The sequence below is a fragment of the Lethenteron reissneri genome, chromosome 21, assembly GCF_015708825.2.
Source record: "Lethenteron reissneri isolate LAM-NWPU_2019-01 chromosome 21, ASM1570882v1, whole genome shotgun sequence".
Lineage (NCBI taxonomy): Eukaryota > Metazoa > Chordata > Hyperoartia > Petromyzontiformes > Petromyzontidae > Lethenteron > Lethenteron reissneri.
This window is the reverse complement of record NC_083799.1, coordinates 3,541,299-3,568,715: the sequence shown is the minus strand read 5'-3', so window position 1 is coordinate 3,568,715 and position 27,417 is coordinate 3,541,299. Positions and strand designations below refer to the sequence as shown.

At 45.4% G+C, this 27,417-nt stretch overlaps 2 protein-coding genes across 38 annotated transcripts in view; both read left to right on the top strand.

Moving 5' to 3' along the window:
• The window catches only part of CLASP1 (cytoplasmic linker associated protein 1), a 78,442-nt gene extending 75,898 nt beyond the window's left edge, over positions 1 to 2,544 (top strand). For all 35 annotated transcript variants that reach the window (XM_061555477.1, XM_061555475.1, XM_061555482.1 and 32 more), the window contains one exon: positions 807 to 2,544. In XM_061555477.1, coding sequence (XP_061411461.1) covers positions 807 to 887 — 81 coding nt within the window. In that variant the 3' untranslated portion in view covers positions 888 to 2,544. The remainder of the gene's footprint in view (positions 1 to 806) is intronic.
• On the top strand, positions 2,355 to 27,045 carry LOC133345069 (transcription factor CP2-like). 3 transcript variants are annotated; one of them, XM_061555515.1, is made up of 16 exons: positions 2,355 to 2,512; positions 5,578 to 5,694; positions 12,086 to 12,237; positions 13,294 to 13,370; positions 14,481 to 14,586; positions 15,937 to 16,043; positions 16,918 to 17,070; positions 18,843 to 18,953; positions 19,352 to 19,449; positions 20,595 to 20,658; positions 21,777 to 21,867; positions 22,404 to 22,494; positions 22,610 to 22,659; positions 22,822 to 22,964; positions 24,084 to 24,135; positions 24,746 to 27,045. In XM_061555515.1, exons 1-16 carry the CDS (start codon positions 2,439 to 2,441, stop codon positions 24,781 to 24,783), a joined length of 1,524 nt encoding a protein of 507 aa, XP_061411499.1. In that variant the 5' UTR covers positions 2,355 to 2,438; the 3' UTR covers positions 24,784 to 27,045. The 3 variants fall into 3 exon arrangements, with proteins under 3 accessions (XP_061411499.1, XP_061411498.1, XP_061411501.1); XM_061555514.1 differs by having other exon boundaries at positions 21,774 to 21,867; XM_061555517.1 differs by lacking the exons at positions 2,355 to 2,512; positions 5,578 to 5,694 and adding an exon at positions 9,824 to 10,000 and having other exon boundaries at positions 21,774 to 21,867.
• The last annotated feature ends 372 nt before the right edge of the window (positions 27,046 to 27,417 follow it).

The following is a 27,417-nucleotide window of genomic DNA, read 5'->3' as shown; positions in this document are numbered from 1 at the left end:
GGATAACAACATTTAATTTAATGTGAAGAAACGTACACTTGAAAAACATTCATTAAATTCACACCTCCATACACGTTTATATAAAACATTAAAAATATTCCGAAACGTCACAATCATTGATATTTACTGGCCTGCGTGCTCTACATCAGAGGACATTCGCCTTGTGCAATATCATCGCTGCTTACATTGTATATATTCTATTACGCCATTTATTTTATTGACACTTTTCAATTTATTTGCAATGCAAACATGAAAAGTAGTCAAACATTTTTTGCGCAATTCACAGAAGTGGAGGGGCCCTCAACCACCATTGGATTTACAGAAGGGCTGTACATGTCCATCCATTAGGAAAGCTTACGAACGTGTATTTATCTGTATTATAACTGCTTTTTGTGTTTAGTTTCGTTGTCCTTCCCCCACACCTCCGATTACTATGGTTGGCTACATACGGTACGAAAGAAGTTCAACATGCATACATCTGGCCATGACCAAAATTTGCATAATGTTATGATTAAGAGAAGTTGACTATCAACCAATGGTGGAGATCAATGGACTTTTTCTTACGATAGGAATGCGACATTTTCACCGTTTCGGCCATCGGTGGATATGAGTGCATCTACAGCACCCAAATCCTTGAGCGGGTACAACCTGGACATGTGCACTGAGCGGCAGAATGTCAGAAGCGTGAACGCCTCATCCTCATCTCAATCACCCTCTATAACTCTTCAGTGTTTCATCGACCTGTGTGCCTGGTACAGAGGTACAGCTCACTCCCTGCAATTGCTCTGACCTGTTCTGCCTTTCAGATGAAACTGCTGAACTTGTACATCAAGCGTGCGCAGACAGGCAGTGCCGGCAGCAGCGGGGACACCCTCGGCCAGTGCTGAGCGTTGGCCGGCCAGCGCGAGGCGTCTCCAGGTTGCTGCCGATGAGCGACAGAGCCGCAGCAGTGGCGAAATGGCAAAGACTCCGGAATGAGCTGTCCTGATGAAATAGAAGAGGGAGCCCGTGTTGTCCGAACGTGTGCACTGCTGTATCAGTTTTAGTGCCCATTGCTGTGGATTGTAATGGGAAAGGGGGATTAAATGAGCAGCCGCTGCCTGATGCTGCCTGTTAGGATATTTTTTCGTGCTCTAAGATATTAATGTTGAGGCCAAACCACGGAATGGTATTTTGTGCACCAGATGTTTGAGTGCAATCGTCTATTTTTTAAATGCGGTATGCTTCCGAGTCAATGCCACGTCTCCAGTAGGCCGTTTTCATCAGGCTGCTGCATTTCAGTTGTGTAACTCGTTTGCTGGTGTTTTCACACTCCATGCCACTCCACATAAGGTACATGTGTTCACCGTTGCTGGCCTCGTAATGTGCGCGCTGTTACCTGCACCGTCCAACGGCCTTCTGGGCTTGCCGACGGGTGTAAACACTGGCTTGGATTTGCCGCCTCATGCATGCACCACACCGATCATTTTAACACTGTTATCGACGTTTTTACCCGAACTTTTGTACAAGTTGAAGCATTGTGCTGGATATGCAAGTGGTTATGATGCTGGCCTGCTCCTGACTCCAATTATTGCTGTACACTTGGTGTGTGTTGGTTTAATAATCACCTAGGGCCCAGAAATGGCGTATTCACTGCATAATGATTCATTTTTATGGGCGAGTGCAGCACAGTGTAGTAGAATAATGTTAAGGCACAATGTATATGCGGTATTAGGTAATGACATTTAACATAACCCGCCCGCCACTACATACTTTGCTTACATAGGTAAAACATCGTGAAATATTTAACGAACATTCACATCACTCTTTTTTTCACCAATGTTTCATTGCGCTTTGTTGAAAATGTTGTAACTACTTGATGGATTTAATTCAGACATGCATCCATTTTAAACAATAAACTTTAACGGACATAACAGAGTCTGCAAGAGTTAACAATGCTCGAACCCAATTGTCACGTGGGCCGTTTACCACTGGCCTGGCTCACAACAAAAATACATCAATTTAAAAGTTTTAAAAGTGCATCCAATAAATACTAACTCAAACTTCAGCTTACGGCAAGAGGAGCCAGCTTGGAGATTGATGCTTTGCTTGGCATGTCTTCTCTTCGGTGCTGTTTTAACTGTCTCTATAGCGTGGCAAAGGCACGGTCGAGACAGGCACGGGGGGGAGGGGGTTCCTTAAGCCTGAGTCCCCTTAAGCCTGAGTCCCCTGTGATCAGGTGTTGGGCAACCGCATGCCACGGCCGCCTCGCAAAGAGCCGGGTCGCACGCTGGCTGGTTCCGCCCAACTACACGCGCTATTAGCCGAAAATAAAATAAAAATAGGTAAAAAAAAGTGCCGCCACGTGCGAAAGAAGGGCCGGGTGGATGGTCTCGCATCAGACGTATAAATAGGAGGCAGTGGCCGGGCAGTATGATCCGCTTAGAGGCGACGGCGTCATGAGTGCAGACTTTGAGCGCTTCGACTGTAAGGGCCAAGCTCCCGCAGACGTCGGATTCAAGGATGTGTACAAGTATGGATTTTAAGTTTGTTGGGGTTTTTTTTTTACGAAAAAATATTTCTTGGTAGTTCGTGAGCGCTTTTATGGTTACACCCTGGGGGAGTAATGGAATAGAGAAATTTTGCGACTTTTGTCAAAATAATTTTATTTCAAATGTGGCTGTCACCGATACGTGGTATAACAATGCCGTGGGCAGGTCGCCCGAGTCGGAGCTCCGCAGGGGGCGAGAGGGGTGGGCGAGCTTGTTCATTTCTACGCGTGGTAAACAGATAAGTTATTGTGCAGTAGATTGCTCACCGCAAATTGAGTATTATACGTTATAAACTAACTACTATACGTGGCCAAAGTGTAACTCTATGGTCTCTTTAGAGTCCAGGATGATTTTCAGTATAAATGAAAGAGCCTAAATCACTGTAAAGTTATTTCATCCGAGTGCGTGAGAAGAGTGTGTTCGTACAACTGTCGAATGATAAGTAGCGCGTTAATTACACACAGTCTGAATCCGGGCCGGTAAATGGTAAGTGTTGTTTTGTAAGAGCTGGGACGCGGTTGACTTCAGATGTTACCTTTCGGGTGACGTTGAGGGCCTTGAGGTTGGGGGGAGACGGGATTCCCCAGCACGTGAACCTTACCCGTGCATGCGGCGGGTTCAGTACGTTTTCATTTCGTTATTATCTCTTATGTATTTAATGCCTTTATTTAGCACCTTTATTAAACTGTACAGAACATCAACAAAAACACAGCGCTCTCGTTTTTTTTACATGCGAAATCTCGGCTTAAGTGTGTGTTACTATTTCGATGCACGACCTCTTTGATGATAAGATGCGCGCTTGCGTAAAAGTATCGCGTCGTGATGTTGCTGCAGTTGATCTTTATTTGCCGTTCGGTCGATTGAACGAACATTTTTAACGTCGCAATAATACTTAAGCAATTACTTGATCGCACTCTGGTTTTTGTGTGACGGTAACACTGACCTCCGGATGTTGTCATATAAATTAGTGCGCGCACATTGTTGTTGTTGCGCGTGTCTTTTAATACGAATGTTTTTTCACAACATAGCCGTCGCGTGATGACTTGTGTTTAAATAACAGTTCACAAATGTTGTACGGATAGTTACGATTTCATGACCGTCGGGGAAAGGCATCTGCTGGCCGTTTGACAGCCGTGAATTTTTGCGGCGCACGTGTACAGATAGTCCCCGAGTTACGATGGGTCCGACTTACGATATTTCGATCTTACCTTGGCGATACGACAAAAGTGTAAAATACGTAACATTTCGCGCGGCATGCAAACGCAGCAGCGTACGAATCTTGGTGAGTACAATATGATACGTTACGTTCAATGCATGTATGATACGTAGCTTTCGCGATTTCATTTTAGTGTTACCACGATACGATACGTTCAATGCGTGTTAAAGTCCGTTTAAAGATGACAGACTCGCTCTGCTCACTCATCTTCACTGATATCATCAGCCCTCGTGGACATCTGAGAAAAAGAGCTGCATAGCTAATCGGAATTCTCCAGGGTAAATAAAGATTCTGATTCGTGACATAACAGGACTGCAAAATGCGTGCCGTTATATTTCCTGTAGATGTCTGGATACTTCTGCGCAATGCGCCCACGTCTCGTCACTAATACCTCACGTAGGTGAAAATAATAAAATAAAAAAGCGAAAACAACTACATTAAATCACGACGTTTCAGGCGCAATACAAGCGTCCTTCACCAGGTGGGGGGACCACCACAGCGATTTAATTGAGTTTTCACTTATGTACTTCTTTTTTATTTTCACCGACGTGACTTTACCGAAAGAACCAAAGAGTATGGATCCTTGCAGTCACGAAAACTTCAAATCTAGAAGTGTGAACTACATAATTAAATTCCATAGACATACAGACGTGCAGAATGGTGGGCCGACACACCGTGTACTGTACCTTAATTTGCGATAGAACACTGTTTACACAGGTGTAACCATACGCGTTGCATCCATACAACTCACCCGGTGGTCGATTTGGTGTAGAATTGAGCGGCTTGATGGGAATTCATAGCAGTTGTGTCAGATTAAGCACCGGCAGGTTAAACATCGATTCACATATTTGTAAAACGACTGAAACACTTCGCCTGTCATTTTTATCCCATCGTCGACAATGGAGACATCGGCGCTTCTCCAAAAATCGATCGAAATTGAATATTCACCAACAAAATAATCAATCGGGGGCTCTCCCTATTGCGCGATCCGCTGCTTGCACATCTTTCAAGGACGCCCACGTGGGAGTGCAATCTACATTTAATCAATTACACTGCATGTGGTTTGCTTTTACACGGACCACAATGGGTTGTCACCGCAAATAATATATATCTGGGATTTACGCACGGTTTGGTTTTAAGGACAGACCCTTTCTGTCAGCGCGTCGGATTTCTCATAGATCATCATAGCTCATCGGATTTCTCCAGGATAAATCAAGATTCTGATTAGAAAGATTCCCTTTTTTACACATCCCTTTAACTCACTCTGTCGTTGTTGTCGTATCCTCAAATCTTGTAACTAAATTTTAACCGACTTCCCAATGTGGTATCGATTGCAAACTTGGTATACTGATGACAATACTACATTGTATCATAAAAAAAAATACATTCTTTTTTTATATGTTATGTTTCGGCTTGGGTCTAATTCATCCACGCTCAACTCACGTTGGCTGTAATTGGCCACGGTCTCTTACGTTATGGCAAGCTTCGGGGCCACTTCCTGGAGTCGTGGACTTCTGCCATTACTAGTACGTTTAATAAAAGCGTGTTTAAAAAAAAAGTTTGTTTAAAATATTACTTAATTCTCGACTTTCATTCGCGGAACTGCAGTAGGCTCGGCACTGCACCGGTCGCTGCGTGGCCGTGCGCGGCCCCGTTCGACCCTCCCCGTGCGTGACGCGGGCCACGTCAGAGCCCCGCGTGAACTCCCGGGGGGAATAAAGAGGCGAGGTGCAGCCGCATCCATCCGCGCGGTCAGCCGTGTCCTAAATCCGGCCGCGTGCTCTCTCTCTCTCTTGCTGCTGCCTGCATCTCCCTCCCTCCCTCCTCCAGCGACTGCCCGTCCGAACGGTCCCTGCAAGCGAAGATGCTGTTTTGGCACGCCCAACCGGAGCATTACCACCCTCACCACCATCACCAGTACGCGCCCGCACCCAACAGCTACCTGCGGTAAGCGTGTTCGTCGTCGTTTTTTTTGTGTGTGTGTATGCTCTGCAATGTCACTTGTTATGCGTAAAGGAGATACTTTTGTTGTGCTGTGAGGAAGGGTCATTGCCAGAAACGCCAGTTTGTATGTGTTTAATGTATGCGTATTTTTAACTCCGTGTTAATGGTGAATGTGTTTAGTTTATGTTTTTTTTTATAATGGAGAGGCAGTGCGCGCGGGACTGTGTGCACCAGTGTCTGTACATGTGCCATGTGTGCATTGTATTGAACGTGCGTCTATGCTACTCCAGGGCCGTGGCCAACTGTAATCGCCCACCCGTCCCATATAGAGTTGATGCAGCCCTTACCTCTGCTAAGCCTTTAACTGGCGTACCGTGAATAGTTGATACGGCGCGACGACGTGAAGTAGAATGTAGAACGTCACCGAGATCTTCTCCGGTAGCCGGTCGTTTGCGTGAACTTCAGTTTTCCGCCTCTGGGTGAGTTGCCACCTCTGCCCCCCCCATGCATCACAATTCATATGAACTCACGATATTTATATCCGACCCCTTTACATTAAGTTCGTTCCTGTAAGTTAGGTGGTAGCCCAAGCTGTGCATTACATGAACGTGCGTGCATGATTGCGTGTAGGGACAGTTTTGCCCGCTCTTAATCCCAATCAAGCCATAGCGAGCGGCCCCACAGCACGTGGTCCCGCAGCACATGCTGCTGCTGCTGTTGTATAAAATACCTTCCCGCAGCCGGCGCCACGTGTCCCGAAATCGCCCCCTACTCTGCCCCGTGCACTTGAGTGGCCGTGTAATCGGCCATGCGCACAACATGGACAAATGCATCGACGTATTGGTGCTCAACGCAGATCACTGCAGGGGGAGGGGGGCTCTCGCTCTTTTTTTTATTGTCCAACGCGATGTTTCCTGAAGGAGGCCAGGTGACCTGAAAAAGTCAATGTTTTGATAATGATTTCAGATGACGATCTCCGTCGGAAATGGTTTTGTTTTGCCTCCTGAGAACAGGTATAGGTTTCTGAAAGTATCCGCGAGTTTGTGACCCATCTGTACCGACATATCACTTATTACTACTTGACGTGTGGGGGAAAGGTAGAACAAAGTAGAACCCTTCTTGAAACGAGTCATGAGACTCTGTAACATAAACAGTAACTTATCATTACTCTCTGCCATACCACCCATGGACCAACTTGGTGAAGTATGGTTAAATAACGTCCAACTACCCACGAACGGCATGGATTGACAACATATATGTCTGTGCATGTACATACCACCAATAGGCTGGCGTGAATTAATAGCTTATCTTATTATATTTATAGCGCAGCTTCACTCAAGGTGATTGGCATAGTTAAAAACTAAATGGTGACAAAATACAGGGTGTTTGAAAAGGATGGACCCGATTTGAAATCGCTATATCTCTGCAACCACGAACCGCCCATGAATGAAACTCTTACCACTTGAAAGGGCGGGGCATAGAGAGGGCGGGGCATAGATTTTCTAATTATTACCACTAAATTCCTCTCCCAGCGCACAAACAGCCCCTAGCCTTAGTCATTTGCAAGATGGTGACCCCGCTACACAAGGCGTTTTGCGTTCTGCAGTTCAGCAAGACTGAATCCGTAATTGCGGTACAGCGTGCGTTTGAACGGCGTTTTGGCATTGATCCGCCAATGTCAAAGAGCATTCGTCGTTGGTACCGACAATTTGAGGAAGCAGGCTGTTTATGTAAGGGGAAGAGCACAGGGTGACCACGCACCTCAGAGGAAAAGGTGAGAAGAGAGGCGTTTGGGACGAATTCAATTATCGTCTCGATGTTGTCCGTACAGCAGGTGGAGGGCACCTAGAGCATTTATAAAATGGTTACTAAAACCGTTGGTAACTTTTTGTGTAATTGTAACATGTTGCCATCGTGAAATATACTGATTTGAAATTGGGTCCATCTTTTTCAAACACCCTGTAGAATGATTTAGTGTTCTGCATGGCATGCTTTCACTCTGGGTACCGTAGCTTTCACCCAGGGGCTAATACAACAATGCCTCAGGGAATTGGGTTCCAACAAGTCAAACGGGACTCGTCTCAAATGGGACCCATCTCAAAACTATTCATTAGACCTGGTTGTGGATGAGGCTTATATTTGGAATGATCGTTTTACTGGTAGGAACCTCCTGGTTACACCAGCCCACAGGGGATTATTGTGTCCGTATCCAAAAATGGGAGGGGTGGGGCTGGGTGGGGAGGGTGGGGAGCGGCTGAGAGGGGCTGGGTGGGGAGGGGCTGGGTGGGGAGGTTGGGGGGGTGGAGGGTGGGAGGGGTGGGGCTGGGTGGGGAGGGGCTGGTCACCCCGTGGTGCCCTTATAAAACTCAACGTTTAACCTACTCAAGCCGGCTTGTGCCCACCCTCAGTCGGCCATATTTGCGGAATACACCACGCCGCCGTTGACCCTGGCCATTGACCGAGCAACCCGACGTTCCTACCAGCTCCCTCCGCAGGAATGTGTTCAAGCTCGCACCCATATGCAGGGGGGGATTGTCTCGTATTGTATATTGGTTAGATATTATAGTATGCATGTGTAGTGAGTATAATGAATTCGGAGTAGATCAGTGTGTACACAAGACATTCAAAGTGCACTTTCACATCTATACGAACACCTTCCCCCAACTAGTTCTGCCTGCCATTTTTTTCCAATAAGCCCTCCTCACCAACGAAGAGCGAATGCCAGCAATGCGTTACACTCGGCATAGGTTTCATGGAACGAAGTAGTCGTACTTTCGTGCCCGTGCTTAATTTGTGTTTCGATTATTTACCTTCTAAACAAATCTGGCCATGCCTCGCACCCCCCAGAGGGTGCGTAAATCCCAGGTTACGAACCACTGCCCAAAAGAGACCCCCACCACACTCGTGCGAGGCCCTTCCACACGAGCATTGGCAGTGAGCGAAGCCGTTGCAGGGCTGCCCCTTTACCCGTTTTGAGCATGAGAGTTTCCCCCCCCCCCACCCCCCGGGCCCCCGCGGTGACGGCATAGTTGCTGACGTCATTTCCTCGTGGGCGGGGCCAGACAGGCAGGGGGGCGGGGCCAGGCAGGGCTCAGCTGTTCGCTTGCTGCGACGACTCGGCACTTTAAAGCGCAACACGCGTACGCCGACATAGACACACACACGCTCTCCTATAGACACACACACACACACTCTCTCTGCTATACAACCACACACATGTTCCTCTCATACACTCGATACATCTACGGAAACATCGACACTGCTTAGTTCATATACTTATTACACACTCGTCTCGAACACGTGTTTTTAAACTACCGCATCACCAACACGTGTACCCACGTAGTTCTTTACATTCACGCGCTAGGCAGTAATTACACAGTCACCGCTCGCATTACACACAACTGTGTCGTGGCACACAAAGTGTGTTGAGTGTGAGCGCCTGTGGAGTGGAGTGGAGGAACACGTGTCCACGAGTGGTAACGCGGGCGTGAGGCGCTCACTGCACTGTACACACTGTACATACTGTACACACTGCACTGTACACACTGTACCCACTGTACTACATTCACACACCTCGCCCGCTTGCAACTAAAGTCCGGTTACTCCGGGAAATATTTGAGAGGGGAGACCGGTGAGGAAGAGGAGAGGAGTCGTGCTTTGTAGATGAGGGCACACAGGTGATGAAGGGCGACTGGCAGGTGATGAAGGACGACTGGCAGGTAAAGGAGGAGGCTGATAGGTGAGGAAGGCACACGGGGGAGGGGTCGACGAGTGAGGGCGCAGTGGAGAGGGGGCAGGCTGGTGGGGGGGGGCAGGAGGGTGAGGGGGGGGGGCAGGCTGGTGAGGGTGAAGGAGGCTGGTGAGGGAGGAGGGTGAGGGGGGGGGCAGGTGAGGGTGAAGGGGGGGGCAGGTGAGGGTGAAGGGGGGGGCAGGTGAGGGTGAGGGTGAAGGAGGAGACAGGTGAGGGGGGCAGGCTGGTGAGGGGTGAGGCAGGTGAGGGTGAGGCTGGTGAGGGTGAAGGAGGAGACACGTGAGGGTGAGGGGGGGGGCGGGTGAGGGTGACGGGGGGCCTGGTGAGGGTGAGGCAGGCAGGTGAGGGGGGGGGCTGCTGAGGGTGAAGGAGAAGACAGGTGAGGGGGTGAGGAAGGCTGGTGAGGGTGAAGGAGGAGACAAGCCCGGCCATGGCGCTGTGGGCTCTGCGTCTGCCCCCGGTGCCGGGGGAGACGTTTGAGTTGTCGCTGTCTCACGACTTCGAGGCGAGTCTGTCTGGCATCGGACAACACCTCGACCTGGACGCCTACAGCATGAGGTGGGGACGGTGAAGGGGGGGGGGGACACGACCCGAGATACGGAGACACAAACCACTCATCGCAGGGACGCCGCCACCTGGCAACACCTCAACACACCTCGACACAAGCAGAGACGCACGTGGATACGCCAGTCATAAACCATATGAACAAGCACAGAGACACAATCGGAGGTACGCATGGATCACCGCTGGTGGACACGCACAGGGAGACAACCAGGCGCCAGAGACAATGAGAGAGAGAGAGACGGATGACACCAGAGCCAGAAGCTCCCATTGACACACAGATGATGCACTTCGTACCAGAGGTGCCACTAAAAACCAACCAGACACACACGACAGGAAAGTCTTTTGGGGGGGGGGGGGGGGCACAACTTGACGCACAGGACGACACCGCCAGGGACACGCACATGACACTTTGTAACTCCCCTAGACTCCCCCTGGGGGAATGAGGGGCAGTTCTTGATGCTTGGCTCTGTCCTGGAGACTTGTTTTGAGAGGATCGTCATCGGGCTCGTTCCTGGGGTGTTTTGTGTTGTGCCTCCCTTGGTTATGCCGTCGGTGGTATTGATTTGCATGGCGGTGGTTGTTGCGTGCCAAGGTGGAGGGTGGTGGCTGGATGTTGTTGATGGTTGTTGCGTGGCAAGGTGGGAGGGTGGTGGCTGGATGTTGTTGATGGTTGTTGCGTGGCAAGGTGGATGGTGATGGCTGGTTGTGCTTGCGTGGTATGTTGGTGACTGGTTGTATTCGTGGTTGTGGTTTCTGTGGTACTGCTGATAATGTGTACATCTGGCACCTACCAAAGAGTGTGCACTCGTGGTCAGATCTCAACCAATATTGGTGCATATTAACTCGGATTAAGCCTCAGTTTTGAGTACTTGCTGTGTCAGTTATTCCGGATTTCGTTCGGCTTTCGTGGCGAGTGGATGCAATGGCTGTTACATATTTTATCAGATCCCCATGGCATATAGTGTCGTCTCCAAATCGTATCAATGCTCCTTCTGACCTGTGTGCTATGAAGAAGGTCCATTGCCCGAAATACCAACTATTGCAATGTCTTTGCCTTCTAGGCAGTGTTATTAACGAATGTGAGTTGTTGTTAAATGTTGGATAAAATCCCACTTTAAATTTCGTAACAAACAATTGCGTGTTTTATCTGGACCGTTCTCCGTTTAAGGTGCGTTTTCCTATTTAATATCCTTCAAAGTTGCCAAACGCTGATGATTAATTGAGCCAGTTGTCATGTTGTGGCTTTCACCCGATTTTATGGATCGGTGAACCCGCCAAGAGCTTCTGTCTTTGATGCTAGTTCATCTGCGTGCTGTCATCTTGCTGTGCTGTGTACCTGATCCCTCCTTGCGCTGCTAACGGCCTGGCATTTTGGTGTGTCCATTTTAAACACTGTTTTATGCCACAGCCGTCTTGGGTTTCCACTGCTGTACCCAATAAACAGCAGCTGATGTTTATTTGAAAAGTAAATTCTACCTCCCACACTTATAAGCTCTGCAGTTGTTTTGCAAAGTGTTCATGCTTGGTCAGGGGGGGGGGGGGCTTAGTTCATATTTACTGGCCTACAGCATGGACAGTTGATAATTGTTTTTTTACCCTTTTATCTGGCAACAAAACTGACACCTTTTTTACAAGGAGTCATGTTTGCATAGACCACAATACCTGCAGTCGTAATGCAAACAAAAAACACAACTCTGATAATGTATGCACTGTCCTTGAAGTTGATTGGTCCACACCCGAGACAGCTTTCCTTAGAGCCTAGTCTCACATGGTGTTGGACCAGATGACGCCAAAAGGCGTCCTTGTAAAAAAAAAAGGTGTCAGTTTTGTTGCCAGATAAAAGGGTAAAAAAACAATTATCATATTTTTGATTTTGGCAAATTAGGTTCCAATGGAGCATGGACAGTTGTTTCTATGCAATTTTTGTAAAAACGGCAACAAACATTCAATTTATCGGCTGAAAGAAATTTGACAGCCTCGCTGTGCAGGGCACGTCTCCATCACTCAGGAACGTTATATATCTTGGTCTGGCGGCGTCTGGATGTGGAAATAAACTTCCGGCGTGCTTGTGATGTGCAGCGATGTGCTGGCGCTGCCCATCTTCAAGCAGGAGGACTCGCATCTGCCTAGCGAGCCAGAGTCGAAGCTGCCACCATTCCAGTATGTCATGTGCACCGCCACGTCGCCCGCTATCAAGCTTCACGATGAGACTCTCACCTACCTGAACCAAGGTGAGAGATTCCACCTGTATGCGCACCGTGCCACCGGGCCCACAAGAGAGCTCAACTGGTATAAGCCAAGGTTAAAATAAATTTAATTCACATCTAAGAACGAGTAATAGTGTGTCGAATATCAAATCCTATAAGATAAGTTTTTCGGTGTACGTATTTGTTGCATAATTCATAAACTACCATTGTCAGGCCCATACCATTAAAATACCAGGAAATTCTGTTGCTTAGATTTTCTCAGTTGTGCCGTGTGGATCTCCGATGTGATTTTGGGTTGTGCCACGTGTTGTTTGGCATGATGTTCATTGCTTCTTTCCATGCTTATAAAATGTCCGCCTTATCTTGCACTTTGTATTTAAATTCCATTAATGATTACTAAATGGCGATATTGTTGGTGATTTATTTATGAGCAGGTGAGAATTCATTGAGACGCTCTTCTTTTCAAAGAGATGCCTATGAGAAACTTCATGGGAAAAGCAGCATAATTTGTGATGTAAAACTAATTTGGTTGCAATTCCAAACCGGTGCTCGATAAATACTACCACCACAACACCGCCGGCATGGCCTGGTCGTTATTATGAATTGGAGGCTAAATTAAAGTTTATAAAATGATTATGTATCTGCTTGTGTTCATGTCTGTGGGCCCTTCGTAGGAATCGCTAAACTCCTTCACCATCGATTGAATGTTCCTTGAAAATGTTCTGGCTGAAAAAAAAAATTGGGCCCCCATCGTTAAAAGAACATGATGTTTTGGCAGAAAAATCAACTCCGTAGGCATATCTGACGTTATGTAATGTGTGCACCCGTTGTATTGGCTGTCTGTCATAGTCGTAGGGACAGACTAAAAAAAAAAAATTTTAGGAGATGTTCAAACGTTTCCAGTTAGGCATTCCCGATTTCATATTCAGCTAAAACTCATGTTATCTTACTGGACCTGTGACATGGGGTGGGTTGACATGAGCACCGTAAGGAAGCATACTGTGACAAATGCAAGCGCGGCATTCTCGTTCGTGTCTGCTGAAGCATGTGTCAATGTTGTCAACTTTTTTCTACACTCAGGACAACCGTACGAAATCCGCATGTTGGACACTAGAAAGGTCGGAGAACTGCTAGAGGTCAGCGGAAAGTACGTCAAGGTGAGTGTAAATAAATCAGCTCTGGTCTCAGCTGTTGTCAGGCACTGCATTCTTTTGATTGCAGTAGATTGCACTTGAATAGTTGGCACGGATCTGTAAAGGTCTCTGTGCAAGCTGACCTGTTCCTGCAAAGTGCTGTGTAGTTTCCTTTAGTCTATGGGCCAAAACGGATGTTGGTACCACCTTAGGTGGCAAAACTCTAGTCGTACTGATTTCATTATACGTCTCCTAACAGATAATTATCATTTCATAACCAACTTCTTTCAGATTGGAATCAGATAATTCACTGATATTGGCTTCATAAAGTAATTCGAGCTACTACATTTATGCTACTACATGTGGTATCGCCAATTGAAGTGCCTGCTCTGGGCTCCATGGACTGTTTCCCATATTGGCATAGCAACCCTACAGTTTTTATAACTTGCAGAAACCCCAATGCAAACACGTTTATTGCATCATGCTTGGATTTTGCAATGCATCAATTATCATCATACCCAGTGCACAGCACAGGTCTTGATGCTTAGCCCACAAAATGTATTTGAAAATCTATCATTTCCTGTAAATCTATTACTTCGTGACAAAAATACATCAGGTATAAAATCAATGGAAGTAGATAAGCTAAAATATAAGCTATAAAAAACAACCACTAAAACACAATTACAACAATTCTAATTGGATTTCAACCCACATGCTGTTTTGAACCACTGTTTTAGAGCTGGGCTGTCCGATTGCCTTAGTAATCTATTCTAGCAATTATCGGTCTGATTACTTGACTAATTGTAGAACACGAAAGTACTGTCATACGATTGGTCATAGAATACTCGTCATATAATACGAAAAGAGTTTGACTAATAAAAGGTCTCCCCTCTCTTTTTGCATCTGACGCTGGGCAGGAGGTAACAGAGGGGGTTTTACATCGGTATCAGTCGCGTCATGCTGGGGTGTAGGTTGTTGGGACTGCTGGGACTGCTGCCATTTTTAATGGGGCATGTGTAATCGACCATAAAAATGTGGTCGATTTTAATTGTTGGCTTTGAATGGACTTCACTCAGTCCCAGCTGAACGCTGTTTTCTCGCCGTTGATACGTGGTGTCGTCTTTGTGCCGACAGAGCATCGTACGCGTTGTGTTCCACGACCGGCGGCTGCAGTACACGGAGCACCAACAGCTGGAGGGATGGCGATGGAACCGCCCGGGAGACCGCATCCTTGACATCGGTGTGTGTGCAGTGTGTAGCGTGCACGTAATAAACAATAGCAACTTAATTGTGAATAACGTGGTGCAAAATGCTGCGTGCTCAACTTGATGGACAACGTCCAGGAGGCCTGTCGGTCAAAACATCAACGACTTTTCTCAATTTTTGTCATCCGTGTGTAGTGGATATACTGGCAGACATCCATAATGAGGTTCAAAGAGGCAAGATACACTGGCTCTGTGAAAACAATATTTGTGTTTTAATATGGAAAATGCTATGCCTAACATTAATTAAAATGATTGCTTGAAAGATTGTAGCTTGACTGAAAAGTTTTGGTAAGATATGTAAGTTGCTGAGAGATGGCTTGAGAGAATTTCTCATTAAAACTGGTGCTTACCTTGTGTTGGGGTGTACCGCGGTCGACTGGGGCAATTTTCTTCTTATAAACACATTGACTCTGTGCCGAATGCTCGCTCGCACGCATACGGGTACACACTGTGCCTCCATTTGGCATTCGTTCAAGAAAAAACTTGAGCAGCTGTAAAGGTCAGCTGCAGTGCACGTGCGTCGTAAGGAGGGGTCTATTTGCGCGTGTTTTGATACCGGGCAACATGAAATTATGTCGCAGAGATCTTGCCATGCGATTTTTACGAAGCGACGATTTTATTGTTGTGATTGTGCTTTGGCACTTTTTTATTTAAGCTTAAGATAGAGAGCAGATTGTACTGCAAGAAAAATGACTTGACGTCATTTGCCATGGATGTTTGGCAGGATGCAATTTCCTGTTTTATTCAGAGTGCATGAGCACCACATTAGTGTTTAAAATTGTGGAAGTATAAATAGATTATAATTTTCCATATTTGCAGCATACGGCTACAACATTGAATGAGACATTTTGGTTATCCATTAGTGTGACGCACATCATACGTTAATGGGCAACGCTCGTCGGAACAGCAAACAAATACACAGAAAATTTGTGAATTAACAATGGTCTGTTAAATTTAAAGTTGACTGGTGTTATTATTTTACCCGCTCGAATGTTTATATATATATGAATGTAATTTTGTTTTAAATTCTGTAGCACATTTTTTAGAGATGCCTGACTTTAATCATAAATCATTTAAAACAACGAAAACCCCATTTCAAAATCAAGTATCCTACAAGGAAGGCTGTAGATCAATTTAAAGACAAAAGAAACATAATTGTAGTTATTGCATACAATAATAAAATACTATGGAGACCAGCCAGCTGCATTAGAATCATTCTGAAAAGAGTTTCTATATTCAGTGTGTTTACAATAGAGGTAAAACATCAGTGTTTCCCCGCATGTAATGAGGCTTGTGGGATGTCGATTGCTTGCGGTGCGTTACAGACATTCCACTGTCGGTGGGGATCGTGGATCCCCGGGCGAACCCCACGCACCTGAACACGGTGGAGTTCCTGTGGGACCCGACCAAGCGTTCCTCCGTCTTCATCCAGGTACTGCACCCACCGTAGGCTGCTGCTGGTTGTTGCTAGCACTTCCAGTTGCAGCAATGAGACGGAGTCCTCCTGATTTCCTGTTGTTGCTATCGGGACAATATTTGTCGGGGGTAAAGGCTGTTTTTTCGTGTTTCGTTTAGGTTGTAATTGCCTGAATTGCTTTATTGTCTCACGGAGTACTTTACCAGTGCAGTCCTCCCGAGGATTTTTTTTTTCTCCAACAGTAACGATGAGTACCGCTCTGCTGACAGCATCCCCCCAAACTGGACTACCAGGCCCCTGTGGCAGCCCTGAACTGCTTGCGTTGGCTCGCGGATCTGAGATTTTACAGTTTCCCTAAGAAGCCCAGATATCCTGACTGGCGGGGGTTATGGTCTTAAAAAACTCCCATAAATAAGTTGAGACTTTCATCGAACAACCAAAATGAAAACGGTCTCTCATGAATGGAATTGGTCAAGCATCCTAATGCAAGACCCTCCATAAAAAATCTTGAGACTGATTAATTCCAGGGTAATTAAAGGGCAGTGCAGGAGAAACGTTAGTTGTACTGTACTTCAGTGTTCTAATCTCTATACTCCTCACCTTCTCCAACCCACACTGATCAAGGTGGTGAAGTATGGTCGAACAACCCCCACGATCCACACAGCGTAGGGAGGCCTTCATCCAGCAGTGGATTAAGAAAGGAGTGGTAATTGACATGATGAGTTGGTGTTCGGAGCCGGGCTTTGTATATATTTTGTGTTGCATTTGGCGAGGGTTGATTTGAAGCCGTTATTATTTAGGCTCGCAGCGTAAACTTTATTTCAGGTTGCGCCCCATCTGGCGAGACGAAGGGTAATGCTTGCCTGTCGTGCTATGCCACCCTCTTCAGGTGCACTGCATCAGCACGGAGTTCACACCTCGCAAGCATGGGGGAGAGAAGGGCGTCCCGTTCCGCGTGCAGATCGACACCTTCAAGCAGAACGAGGGCGGGGAATACACGGAGCACCTACACTCGGCCAGCTGCCAGGTCAAGGTGTTTAAGGTAAGGTTAACAGCTGCACTCTCCCCGTTGCCTGCACTAACGAGATGGGCGCATTTGAATGGCAATTAGAAATGCAAGTTGGGGGGAAAGGCCAAGCGATGTGATCAACAAAACAATTGATATTCTGAATTATTTTTTTATATGACTGCTGAAGCACTGCTCTGAGTCTGCAAGTCTCTACTAAGGAAGGCTCTCTTGGAATGTTGGGCGAATATTATTGTTAAATATACGTGCGATGAAATCGGGAGGTTTTCTAGAAAGCCTGGGCAAAAGAGGGGATAACACTCAAATTCTGCACCAATTGGTCACATGCAAGAGGGATGGTTTATACGTATGATGGCTTGATCTCTGTGATCCAACCCAACTTCCCAAGTCACTGGAGCAGTAGCTATACAGACCTGAAGCTTTTCTATAGCCATCAAGTACGGAGAGGCAGCGTGCAAACACACGGGTTTGCAATGTGGGTCAGCCTGGAGCGAAGCCCACATTATTGATCACAACCTCTCACACAAACCACGTCCAGAGAAATGCTAGTTTAGTCCCGAGAAGCCAAATCCTCATGCTTTTTCGTCCTTGGAACTTCCTGCCACATTGCCTGCCACTCCCATATTTGGGTGACTTCCTGGCACAGACCATATGTTTCACCACTGATAATTTCTGCTTGGCACTGATAAAGAGAATAAATGGCACAGCTTTGGATTTGGATAATGCGGTTGAAATTAATGTCAATACAATCCCAATCGCATTTCACATTTTCTACATAGTGTTGCTTTCCAAATGGGAAACGCGCAACAAAGAATGCTGCCGGGACCACCTTCAAGTGCACTAAAATTAAATTAATTGCCTCGTTAATTTTACAGCACGAAAAGCGGTAAGCTTTTCTGCACTTGTTTGAAAATGGCATGGCCTTTCATTGTCACGACTCAATAAGTTTTGGATTCAAGCCCCCAAGGGAAGGTATTTAATAATCTGTTAAGAAGAGTCAAAACCTTTTGGTTTTTGTTTCCTCCACCCTGTGCAATGAAGTACTTCCAATACAACTATGCACATGAAGCTAAAGCATGCTTTTGCCTTGCCCAGGCTAAGAGCTTGCCAATGTTTACATTTTACTGGCAAGCAAACACACACGTGGGGAGGAGAAAGGGGAAGTCTGTCTGCATCACGCACTAATGTGGAAAGCTTGCACAAATGTCAAGCATGACCGATTCAGTCTCGTGTGCAAGTACAATCTGATAAGTGTGTGCTCTGCCATCGGCTCTTTGGGCACAATTTGTCCGCCTATTTATTTGATTAAATAGTACAGATTTTCAACTAAAGTGTCGGTAGTGTGCAATGAGTGGTGATGAATAGGGACCATGTCATTTGGATGATGTGAGAAAGGTCATTCTTCACAAGACAATTTGGATGTACATACCATTGAAATACAACTCCATCTTAGGATGCTATATGAAACATTGCGACATGGACATCCTGGGTGAAATGACGCTGTTATTTATTTAATCGAGATAAAGAGGTAGTTACAGTGAGATGAGATGCAGGCGATATTGAGCATGGGCTGAAACTAGGGCCGAGATTGAACAATACGGATTTCTTGGAGAAGAGCATAGGAGAGAGGGAGCAATCTCCCACTAAATAAAGGTTGGTTAGGAGGATTTTCAATAAAAGGGGTCAGTTGCTGAATGAAGCAGGGGAGAGGTTTTGATGTTTTCCTTAAGCAATGTGACCACGATGGGGTTAAATTCTACATACATGCCCCCATGCTGCCACCTTAGCCCAAGGGCGCTGACCGCAAGCAGAAAACGGACCGCGACAAGATGGAAAAGAGAACGGTGCTGGAAAAAGAGAAATACCAACCATCATACGAGACCACCATCCTGACCGAGGTACTTGCTGTGCCGTAACTGCTGGGTGGTAGTCACCCCGACGCTAGGAAGTGAATGGGGTGCTGCACAGCGTCGTGATAGAATGTATGGAAACCGATCACCTGGGGACACCTCACAGCAGAGCATTCTGTTCTCTGTTTTCTAAAACCGCTGTTTAGGCAAATATTCTTGATCAATGGTGATTGAATACTTTGGCAGGGTTGGGAATATGGGGGTACCAGGATTGTTGTTGTTCCGCACAGTTGGGTCGTCTGTAAACAGGCTCAATGAATGGGTGGTTTTAAGTTGCAGGTGTTCTCTACTACAACGTACATTTTATACTCTATTGCAATCTCTGTTTTAAAGTAATTTTATAAGTTTTGTTTATCGATATATATTTGCATTCTTTACTTCGACAGTGTTCTCCGTGGCCTGACAATTCTTACTTGAGCAAGAGCCCCTCGCCCACACCAGGGTTGGGGTCCACCACCCAGCCTAACTTCACCATGTCGGAGACGTGAGTGCTTTTCGTGCAACGCATGCAACTCGCGCAGTGCACGAAGTGCAAACAAACATTATCCGCGGACACTCAGACAGTCAGTCGGCATCATTTGTCTCACGGCCACCCCAATGACAACACCAGGCAGCGCAGCAGCAGCAGCAGCAGCAGCAAGTGTATCATATTGCCTTGAGCTGTAACAGGCCACATCAGTTGTCAACTCTGCTTGGTAAACCTGTTTCCCTGAGGACCCGGATTAGTGTGCTGTAATCTAGCACGACTGTTCATGATGGGAAAAACGCAATGGCGAGCAGCTCTTTCCAACTTCATAATGAAAATAAATTGTATTTTATATAGCGTCATTCATGCTAATTGCTGGGTGACAATTCCACCTCGACACAAGTGCGATGTGTTTTTGCGTTTGTATTGCCCGCAGAGTGCTTCCTCGCTGGGAATGTTACTCGCAGCCAGCTCAAGACAGTCAGTTTGAATATGCATGGCAAACTTATCAATTGGCCACATTTTAATAAAGCAAAGGTGTTTCACCACCTTCTTGTTATGTATGGTCGAATGGAATGGTTGACAGATTGCACTGATTGGATGTAAAGGCCATTGTTTATTGATTAAAATTATGACATGATATACGAGGTTGACTGCAGAATCCCTTTGTGTGATGATCATAGCCATGCAATATGACTTTGTTACATTTGTGACATCCTTAAGGCGAGTAAGGTAGTCTAAAAATATTTTTTATTTGTAGCCCACCAGGGTATGTTTATTTAAATGGTTAAAGAGATTGAATGTTTTATTTATTTAGAATGTGGTTGTATTTAGACTCTTAATTATATAGAGTACATTTGCATCTTTTTTATTCTGTCTGGTATTACTTTGTAAGACACAACAGTGTGTTAAAGTAAAAAGTTATTTTTTCCAAAATATTCAGGATGTGAATTGGCATTCTTAAATTTGTTGAAATTGGAGCAGCCTTACCAACCCCTTCCTAACCAGCTGTTCCTAATTGAAGCAGTTTCATAAATGTCTGGTTTCCTGGTTAAACTATGAAATTCACATGATAACACTAATTTTCCACATTATTTACCGGGCGTGTTTTTTGATAGCGTGTTATCATGGTCGCTCACAGAGTTGCACTGTCTATTTTCTAGGTCTGGAAATTGTTCATCATCACCCACACATCCGAGTGAAAACCTTCCAGCCCCCACTGGAGAGGTAGCCCTCTTACGCATTAATTTCTTTGCGATGATCATCCTACACAGCTTAATACACAGCTGTTGCCATCGACACACGGATACTGCGAAACCCTTCCTATGAACCTAATTTAAAATTGTATTGTGGAGGAACATATATTTCCTCATTAACTTTGTTCTGTTTCCTATTAAGGGGTGAATATTAATAATTTAGTTTATGATGTATACGCATTGAATGGAATATGTAAGAATGGATGTTCTTTTTTCCATTTAGTGTGTGGTGTTTGTAATCCCAGCAACAGTGAGAGGCTGCTGCATTCACCACAGTGTTAAATTTAATTGATTGAATTTCGATTTAAAGCTTTCGTGACTGCAGGGATTCATATTCTTGGTTCTTTCGGTAAAGTCACGTAGAAGGGAAATAATAAAATAATAAAAATAAAACATAATAAATTAAAATTCTCACGACGTTTCGGCCACAACACAAGCAGCCGTTCATTGGGATGCTGTCTTTCCGACAGCTCTGTTCTTCACCTGAGGACGGCTGCTTGTGTTGTGGCCGAAACGTCGTCAGTATTTTATTTAATTTTCATTATTTTATTATTTCCCTTATACGTGACTTTACTGAAAGAACCAAGAATATAGTTAATTGATATATCAAATCGTGACCCTCCTTCTGAGCGATTTATCGATTCTCTGTATTTGATAAATCGTTACGTCCCCAATGCCACTGGATAATCTTTATATTCTTTGGGTCTTTCGGTAAAGCCACGTAGATAGATCAAATAATTTAAAATAATAACAATATCACGATGTTTCGATTGCAACACAAGCAATCGTCATCAGGTGAGAAATATCACGGGAGAGCTACAGAGAAATAATCTTTCTCTGTTTTTATTTCTCACTTGACCACTTTGGCATTGTGCTTTATTTATTTTCGTTCTTGCAGATATCTCTCAATTCGCGCTTACTTGGTTAAATGAAATATATACCTCTGTTAAAAAGCACGTGATTTTTGTGTCCTTAATTGTAACTCGTGTTGTGTTTGTCAACTGGGCGATATGCCCGGGGGTGAGGTATTGGGAGCTCGCTGTGCATCGCTATCTCTGCTTGTGTCCACGTGCATCACGCTCACAGCAGCTGCCCCCGGGGGCTTCGATCCAAGAGACCCAGCAGTGGCTGCACAGGAACCGCTTCTCTCAGTTCTCAAGACTCTTCAACAACTTTGCAGGTAGTGCCCGTGAGAACTCTCACAGCCACATGCAAACCCAAGTGGGGAGATTCAAATCAATAGCATATGCAAAAAGGTCTTGAGAAACCGCTCGGGCTTTAAAGCTGCTCACACATTGTATAGCTTTTGGCAATGTTTGTCTTTCTTGATCACGATAAATAAAATAAAATTGTATCCTCCTGTAAGTACGTTTTTTGCGTATTCATTGGAAGCACTTGGTGAAACAGAGTTTGTTGATAGTGTTTCACTCATTTAAAAGTCTATATTGTATTGTGCTGTTTCTTCAATATGCATGCCACATTTCCTTGATTCATAAAAAATATTGCTTACTCTCACAATGCCTACATCAAATCATACTGGTTAGCATCAGTAATATTTTCATATATGCAAAGTATAGGCATATTATTTGCAAGTGATATATTTCTAGAAAAATGTATTCTTGAATTCAGACTGACCCTGAATCTTGACGATTCTGCGAATCACGGAGGAATCATTACGTACCGAGTGGATTTAATTTACTGCTTGAATTTCCCCAGGCACTGACCTTCTGAAGCTGTCACGAGACGACCTCATCCAGATCTGCGGCCCAGCAGATGGCATTCGCCTGCACAACGCGCTCAAAGCCAAGTAGGGGTGACACCTGTGTCACCGTTTTGTATTAATTGCAGTTATTGGGTGTGTGGGCCTCGGAAGGCATAACTTGACTAAATTACTCGTGTTTCCTTTCTCCCCACGCACCCAGATCTGTACGGCCACGGCTGACCATCTACCTCTGCCAAGAGCCGCAGCAAGGTAGAGTTACATTTTTTCAACGATTGTCAAATTTCAAAGTCGACCGAGCACACAACTTAACTCTATCTGCGAGAGAGATGCATTCGATCAGGGGCTGTCCCGTTGTGAAGAGCTCATTGAATGAGCCTGTTAAAGGGGCTTGGTTTGTGTGTCGTGTTGCAGTGTACCATGCCATATACCTGGAGGATATGAACACACTGGAGCTGACGGAAAAGATCGCTACACTGTTCAGCATCCTGCCCCAACAGATCAGCAGTGTGTACCGGCAGGGCCCCACCGGGATCCACGTCCTGCTGTGCGACCAGGTGCCGACCGCAGTAACACCGTGCCAACGGTGTAAAGTGTGTGTGTGTGGTGTACAAGTGATGCATCAATGTAAATATTGATTCTTAAAATCGCAATAAGTGCATCGAATTGCATGTCTAAGAAACCAAGTTTCCCGATGGTCACTTGAGTCCACTTGCATTCGCTGTAATGTAACTAAAACATTTTCTTGAGTTAAACCGCGACCATGATTCACAACCATTGATGTAAGGGGGCTGGAGGAGTATAGTATAGCACCTCTCATGTGTTTGTATATTGTACCACCCCTTTGAGTGATCTCTTGACAACAGATGCGATTACAATTATTTTTAATAAATTATTCATCTTGAGTCCCAATGTGCTGTACACATCAATCCACTACACTTGTACACATCAATCCACTGCTGCGTGTGGGATGTGGGGGTTATCTTGACCATGCTTCACCACAGTGGTCATTACGGGTTGGTGAAGTTGGGAAGCAGAAATGGGAGCATAGAAGTACAGCACAACAATGGCTTTTGCAGTACTGCCTTCTACTGCCCACCACGTATCCCTGCAGCCGATACAAGCCTGGTTACCCCTCATCCAAGCACTAACTAGACTCAAACCTACTTGGCTTCAGAGACCTGACACGATTGGGTACATTCCAGGTGATTTGGTCACGGCAATTGGACATTTTGGGCCAAAAAATGTTCAACCACGGAATCCTGGCCGCCCTGCCACACGTGCTCAGCAGGGTGTTTCGGGAGCATTAAGCTTTTCCAGCAGAATAATGGATCGTGGAGAGGAGGAAAGTTCAGCGAATAAACGTGCCTTTAGGAGGTTGCTTAATTGAGAGTGCTACTTAGTTACAAAAAACACTTTTGGGAGAGCTGTGCAGTGCACACTGGAGCATGTAATGGGCGTGTGCACTGGATTAAAAGTTCACGAGGAACCCCATTGTAATTAAATTTTAAATCTCGCTCCAGGCAATGGTGTTGTTAATGATTCCGAGGCTCCATTCTTTTTTTACCTTTTACAGGGCTTAGAGTGCTACAGCGTGGCACCAGCTCCCAGTGCAGTTGTAAATAATAACCTTTCGGTGATGTACATAATTTAACTCGTTGCTTTTTGAACACTAGATGATCCAGAACTTCCAAGATGAGGCCTGCTTTGTCATCAACATGGCAAAAGGTAATTAACTGGTTTTCCTCCTAAGACAGTGGCCTGGTCGAGTCCTCTTTATAAACACTCAAGCATTGTTCGTGCGATGTCTTTACGTTTTGTGATTCAGTACCGTTGTATTGATAGCACTTGATTTACATTACACGTGAGTCACATTCTGGATGTTCTAAAACTTTTGTTGCAGACCTAGGAGATGCCACAGTGTAAGGCTTTTCACGAGTAGGATATCAGTATTCTGACAGAAGATAGCAGAGTCTTAAAGGAGATGGAGATGGAATATCCATGAAAAAAACTGCATTCAGGAGGAAATGGGAGCTGCTGGTTAGACAGATGCGCATAACATTGCAAAATATACTTGTAAATACCCTCGTATGGAGCAATGATATACATTTTTAGCAGAGCGCTTGACTTGGTCATAAGATCAAAGTTCAAATCCTCGTTGGGGATTGACTCACCCCAGCTTTCCTCCATATTCAATGTCCAATGGATAACTTGATCGCTGCGATAGAAAGTTTAATTTCCACCACGGCCTCAGAGCCACTTGTGGATATCATCACTTAATGCCAGCTTGAGCTGAGAAATGTTTACCTTTAAAGTTGGTTGTGGTTTACCTTTGCAGATGAAAGTGGTGACTGCTATCACGTGATCCTCAAGTGAATCGTATTGAGAAGCTTGTCGTGACCACGGCCGATGCTTCTGTGGACCCTGACCAGGGATGATTACAACCTCCTTGTACAGAATGAAAGAATGCCTCGTGGGCGAAAAGAAAAAAAACAAAGATATTTAATGAGCGCTGATGAAAGGCAGCTGATGGGAAGGGATTCATCATTGTTATCTCCGTGCTCTTGACGACACAACTATGGCGTGGAAGCAAAAGGAAGTAGCAACAGAGGCTGCCTCTGACATTCCAACGGGTTCTGACACTGCATTGTATAAACACATTTTGAGGTTTTTCCACTACAGCAGATCCTTCAGATTGTACTTGTTGCTGTATTTGGTGTACATACTGCCATGTAGTGCTTCTCTAACACTGTCTCAGGTTTTATACGCTCTGAAGTGAAGTTTCTATGGTGACAAATAGACTGTCTTACTGCCAAAAAGAAATTTCTCTGAACTGTACATTTTTGTGTAATTTGCTTATTTTTGAAGAGGCAAACTTTCAACTGACTAAATATCAAGTAAACATTTATACAAAGTACATATTATGAACAAGATAAACATTTGCACTGTTATTTGTAAGTGTATAGTTTAATAGGGGAGGGGGGGGGGACTCACACAAATTGGGATGTGGCATAGGCCTAGTTTGGTACTCGACACTCGGATGAGCTGAATTGGTAAATTCCCACAATGCACAGTGGTTTGCCTTAAGTGACAGCCATGACCTAAAGTGAACTTGGGAGCAGAGTGCATTTCATTCATTCAGACTCTAATGCCATAATTCACGTTCAATCGCTTAACGTAGAATTTCACAACTCGCGTCAACTCTTTCGGTTGTAATTCCCCCTCTTCTTTTAACTCAGGTTTAACGATAAGGAGCAATTATCAACAGGCGCCACTGAACTTTTAGCGGAAAATCTGTATTATTTGCATAGAAAATACTCCATCACAGTGCAGGTGATGTACAGATGAACAGATTGATACATGTCCTCCCAAAGTTGTGTACTTTTGTAAAAAGTAAAGGGGGAAGATGGTAGGCGACTTGTGGGGATGCTTGCTGTCAGCGGTGGCGTCGTGGGATAAGATCGAGGTCAATCGGCAGTGACCCAGTGAAACATTGCTTTTCTAGCTTGAACGTCTGCAGGTGTATTTCGAGTCAATACAATTTTTTTTTCCTGGGCTTCAGTTTTACTTGCACACGTGATGCCCTTTTGATAATGCAGCTTGCAGGCTCGTTTGTGAAAACATTGTTTTTAAATGTACAAAAAACGTCTCGGTTTAAAACATTCTAAATCGTTGAGCAATTAACCCTGGTCTAATTGACGCGTAATACATATTGTCATCTGATTTTTAATTGTGTAAACACTGAAGCAGCGTTGGTTAAGCGGTGCTGCCATCGACTGGCTTTGTGAGGACTGTTTTATTGGCAATGAGAAGTAAATGGAACTGCTGCAAGACCAACCGCGTTGGGCAAGTGTACCATAGATTCATACCGTCTGGCCTCGACTTCAACTCGTGTGTTTGTTTTGTATACAGATGATGGCATTGTTGACGCGTGCTGCTTGTGGTCGCGTTTCACTCTGGCGTGAGCAGAGGTGGGGTAGGGGGGGGATGAGTCGCCGCCTGTATTTCTTGATTTTCCAGTTGCATTTTACCTGGGTACACGGCAGCGCAGCAGAGCTTCGCAGTGAGAGTGATTCACGAATGACGGCGTCGGCCCTGGAAGATTGGCGCCTCATCCTGCCAGAGCATCTTTCCTCGTTTGGCTAAAGATGAACTTTGGTCGAATTACATTGTAATTATTATTTTGCGTTACATAAAACACACCGCACGTTGGTGTTTTTACGTAACCAAACGTACAACGCGGGTTTGTGTGTTGACTGCGATCTCAAATAACTATATCCATGTACCAAAGTGAATGCCTGTATGTGCCTTGATCTGTGTTCCAGTGTCACTGTAGTGTGCAGAGAGTAAATCCGACAACACGCGATGCTTCTTGTAGGTCGCTTGTTTCCCGTACGCTCGTTTGTGTTTGTATGCGCCGTTGGGTTTCATGTTTCTGGCCGACTGGTACCCCACCGCCTCGTTACTTTGTGAAGACAATAGGTCCCACGCGAGGGAGTCGTCTTGCTGGGAACGCCGCGATCCCCTTGTCCCGTTGAGTTTGTGATGAAACGCGAGAAGCGAAGTGGGTGGGAGCGCTCAGGAATAAAACCGCCCGTTCCTGATCACAGCAATAAAACACACACCCTCCAAATGTCATCTTATAATTAGTGCTTTCTTTTTTACTGTCAGTGGCTGGTGGTAGGTAAGTGGAACGTGTGTGGATGGTAAATTGTGCGCGTGAAACGGCTTGACTTGCCGACTGCGTTTTTCGATCTTGTGTTTCCACTGTGGTGAATGTACGAATCAAGTGAACCAATCGCATGACCTAACTCAGTGGTCGGCAACCAAAATAACGAAGTGCTATTTTTGGGGAATTTGATTAAAACAATTTTTGAAGAGCCGCAATGCATGTGAATAATGTCACGAAGCAGTTCTTAAAGAGCCGCATGCGGCTCCGGAGTCAGTAGGTGTGTCGACCCCCATCGTGGTGGAGAATATACGTAACAATAGATGGGCAGACAATGTCTC

Coding starts and splice junctions, on each gene's coding strand:
- LOC133345069 (XM_061555514.1), top strand. CDS start 2,439: ATGAGTGCAGACTTTGAGCGCTTCGACTGTAAGGGCCAAGCTCCCGCA. Junction 12,238..13,293: donor TCTCACCTACCTGAACCAAG/GTGAGAGATTCC, acceptor TTCTACACTCAG/GACAACCGTACGAAATCCGC. Junction 22,495..22,609: donor CACAACGCGCTCAAAGCCAA/GTAGGGGTGACA, acceptor CCACGCACCCAG/ATCTGTACGGCCACGGCTGA.